The sequence below is a fragment of the Psammomys obesus genome, unplaced genomic scaffold (assembly GCF_907164565.1).
Source record: "Psammomys obesus unplaced genomic scaffold, mPsaObe1.curated_primary_1811, whole genome shotgun sequence".
In the NCBI taxonomy this organism is placed as follows: Eukaryota; Metazoa; Chordata; class Mammalia; order Rodentia; family Muridae; genus Psammomys; species Psammomys obesus.
The window spans coordinates 48990008-48994026 of NW_026585644.1; the positions used below are offsets into that span (position 1 = coordinate 48990008).

A 4019-nucleotide genomic window follows, 5' to 3' on the forward strand; every position below is an offset into this window, starting at 1 on the left:
CTTCGACCACACAGAGGAGCATTAATTCCGCCTGAAAACTTACCAAATTTCCTCCCAGACTCCACAATTCCAAACTCATTAAACACCTCTGCACGCAGGTCTCACCTTCTTCGACAAGTCAGGCATCTTGAGGTGGCTTCGGGTGGTGTGTGTGTGTGTGTGTGTGTGTGTGTGTGTGTGTGTGTGAGAGAGAGAGAGAGAGAGAGAGCGCTGGAAGTCTGGTCCCTGTTTCTGAAGAACGTTCTGTAGGGAAAAGAAACTAAGGTCTCCAGGGAAAGAGGTTTGCGAGTTTTCAGTCCCATCCCTTCACCTTGCCAGGGGCTCACTGTGTCGGAAGAGGCTGGCCCAGGTTTCCAGGGCTCTACTCTAGCATCACTGCCCAGACCTGCTCACTTCCTGTAGGGAAATCAGACGCTGTTACACGGGAGGCCAGCGGGCCTCCGGGCATATATCCATATATTTATGATTTCTAATTTTATTATAAAATAAAAGCAGAAATATCTCCCGACGAACATTCACATGAGGGCATAAAAAGGAACAGGCAAGTCGGCGGCTGCAGAGGCATTCTGGGCTGGGAGCACTCAGGCCACAGTCCCAGGAGGAAGGAGAACCAGCTTAGTGGGGAGGAGAGGAGGGAGGGAAAGAGAGAGGGAGAGGGAGAAGAGAGAGGAGAATGAATGTTCTAGTGCTTCTGGGGTGCAGCCATTTCTTGCTCATTTATTAGTCAAAAGCTGGCACCTTAGGCTCACACGGAGAGGGGGAGAGTCTTTGAGGGGCGAAGGCCCAGAATGTCTACCTCCCTTCACATCACGTGGACTCTTAAAAAGGTAGAGAAAGGGACTCAAATAGATGACCAGAAGGAAGAAAGACTGAGGGTACAATGTGAGAAAAACAAGGAGGGAGGGAAAGAGAGAGAGAAAGAAAAGAAGAGAAATGAGAGACCCGAAAGGGAAGTGAAGGGAGGAAAAAGGCGAGAGAAGGGAGAAGAGATGAGGAAAATAGGGTGGTGGTTGTTTATAATTTATTCCCTTGCCTGGTTTAAGACCCGGTCCCTGGCCTCCAAAGGATCTCAGAAGCAAGTCGTTAAAAAAGAATCCCTCAAGGATCCCGAGCAGTCCGTTGTCCACTCTGTCCCGCCGCCGGTACTGCGGCCCCAGCGTGCCAGGGCGGCCGGTCCTCCAGGCCCCGGCGCAGACTCCAGCGTCCACCGCCCTCCCGCACCGCCTCTCGCGTCCCCGCACCGAGCGCGGAAGCCAGCGCCGGGAGGCGAGCAGGGCTCTAGGAGCCCAGGTCCACGAGGCTGGCAGACATGGGGTTGAGAATGGAGTCCTGCAGGCCGTGGCGGTGCTGCAGTGGGTCCGCGCCGCCGGCCCCGGGCACGGGGACGGGCACGGCGCTGGGGCCGGGAGGGTGGCCCAGGCTGTGCAGGGGCGGCAGCCCGGGGGGCGGCGGCGGGCTGAGCAGCAGCGCGGGGCTGGACGAGGTGTGGTCCGGGGTCCCCGACGGCGTCTTCTCGTCCTCCGAACTGCCTAGCACCGACTTGCCGCTGCCGTTGAGCGAGGAAGCCAGCGGGTTGTGGCTGCTGGAGTTGGAGTTCTCGCTGTTCTCCCTGCGGGCGCAGGAGCAGAGGAGCGGGGTCAGCGCGAAGCCAAGGCCACCGCGAGCCCCCCCTCCGGACGCCAGCGCTCGGGCCCGCCTCAGGACTCAGCGCCGCTGCGGGTGTTTCTGTCATTCTCCCAACCCGTCAACCCGCTAGTGCTCCCGTGTCTTCTCCCTGCACAAGCCCACGCTCTCAATCTCATAGCTGGCCTCCCCTCTGTCTTGTCCTGTCTCCGGCCCCACTCCTTCCCTGGAGCTGAGGCACCGAAGCGGGATGCCTGGAGGTGGAGAAACAAGGAGGACCTGGACTTTTCAAACCGCTTGGGCTGGGTAGACGTCCGGAATAGAAGCTCCAGGCACAGCGAGCCCAGGCTGGCTGAGGGGCCCACTGAGCACGGGGAAGCGCGGGCCTAGTTTCCTTTTGCCTGTCTCTGCTGGAGGGAACTCCCCGGTTGCAGACAGGCCACCGAGAATAGGCCCCTGACTCCACACTGAGCAGACTCTGTGAGCTCTACTTGAGGGGGCATAAAGATCTCGCTTTGGGAATGAAAAGTTCAGCCAGGTGACTGGCGGCTCGGCGTGGAGAGCAGCCCCCGGGGGAAGCTAGAAGGAAGGGCAGGATGGTTAGAGCCCCCATCTTTCTGGCTTAAGCGGAAACAAGAGGACAAGGGGGGCGCAATCTGCAGCTCCCACCTGGGGCCTGGTCAGGAACCCTACCTGTCCTCCTCGCCAGCCTAAGGGAGGGAACCCGGCATAGAGAAGCCACCTCCTGCCCCGGGTATTTGAAACCTTGGGTAAAACCTCTGTGGATTCTGAGCAGTTGTTCTGATTTCTCGAGCGGAGTGAGCGAGACCTCCCCGCCACCGGTAGCACAACTTGAAAGTTTCCAACACCCAGGTCCCAGGTCCCGTCCGCAGCCTGTTCATCTGTCACCCTGGCTGGGGCCATTCAAACTCACCCCACGCCACCTAACCCAGGTGTCTTGTCTTGCCGTTACCCCAAGAAGAGACTCTGTCCTCTTAACCCGTTTCCCCCCTCGAGATGTCAAGTCCGAGGGGTTTGCGGGCGGTCACGGGAACCCCAGGGGTTAGGTTAGTCCTGAACGTCTTGGATTCCGAGAGGAAATACGACCCTTAGCCCTTCCAAGATCCCCGTTTACCTCACCAAAGAGAGCAGGACCCGAGGAGAGAAAGGTCAAGGGTCTGGCAAGCCCTAAAAAAGGCTCCCTGGATCCCGCAGGCCAGAAAAGGGGTGTGTGTGTCCTTTTCCCACAGCTGACACTTCCTCCCCGAGGGAGGCCTTTCATCTCTTGGTCCTTTCCACGCGGGACAACTCCCAACTCCCTTGCTCCCAGCTCTTATGTCCAGGCAAGGAATAATCTTGCCCAGATATTGCCCAGATAATGCCAGGTAGATCCCAATTCCAGCTCTGACCCCTAGAAAGAAAGCTTTGACTTGGAGGTGATGTCCGAGAAAGCCCCTGATCCCCCTGGTCCCCTTGCGAGGACCGTCAGGCCTCGAGGCTACGCCTGCCTCGCAGGGGATTTAGGCCCACACCCTGCCCTCTCTGTTTTTTCCAATCTAGTCCACAAGCGACCAGGGAATTAATTGAGAACTTACGCACTGCTTTGCCCGCTTTAGACAAATTCCCGGCCGCAAAGTCTCCAGCGAGCCCCAAGAGCTGTTTTGACCCAGACTGGGTTACAACAGGGGTTCTCAACGCAGCCCCGGGTCCAGCTAAATCCAGACCCCCTCCTGCCCCCCCCCATTCCTCCCTGGACCAGGGGAGCCGGCGCTCTACTTACTCGTACCTTTCCTTGGCCTCGGCCGCTCGGTCGCGCTGCCGGCGGTTCTTGAACCAGTTGCTGACCTGCGTGGTGGTGAGGCCGGTGGCCTCGGCCAGCTCGCGCTTCTCCCGCGGCGACGGGTAGGGGTTGTGCGCGTACCACTCGCGGAGCACGCTGCGGCTCTTCTCCTTGAAGCAGTAGCTGGTCTCCTCGCCGTCCCAGATGGAGCGCGGCAGCGGGAACTTGCGGCGCACGCGGTACTTGCCCACGGCGCCCAGGGGCCGGCCGCGCAGCTTCTCCGCCTCGATGTAGTGCGCCTTGAGCCACAGCTGCTGCAGCTTGGCGTGGTTGTGCGGCGAGAACTGGTGGCCCTCCAGGATCTTGTAGAGCTCGCGGAAGTTGCCGCGGTGGAAGGCCACCACGGCTTTGGCCTTGAGCACGCTCTCATTCTTGTGGAGGTGCTCGCAGGCGGGCAGAGACCAGAGGAAGCGGCCCAGGCGCTCGATGTTGCCGCCCTGCTGCAGGACCTCGCACACGCACGCCACTTGCTCCTGCGTGAAGCCGAACGTGGGCAGCATGGACATGGTGGCGGCCGCGCGCGCGCGCGCCCTCACCGCGCCCCGCGGCCCCGCAT

At 60.0% G+C, this 4019-nt stretch overlaps 1 protein-coding gene across 1 annotated transcript; it reads right to left on the reverse strand.

The window, feature by feature from the left end:
* Positions 1–498: 498 nt before the first annotated feature.
* Six2 (SIX homeobox 2) lies at positions 499–3969 on the reverse strand. Its single transcript, XM_055622991.1, has 2 exons — positions 3410–3969; positions 499–1609 (listed from the first exon to the last, which is right to left on the reverse strand). Exons 1-2 carry the CDS (start codon positions 3967–3969, stop codon positions 1279–1281), a joined length of 891 nt encoding a protein of 296 aa, XP_055478966.1. The 3' UTR covers positions 499–1278.
* Positions 3970–4019: the final 50 nt, after the last annotated feature.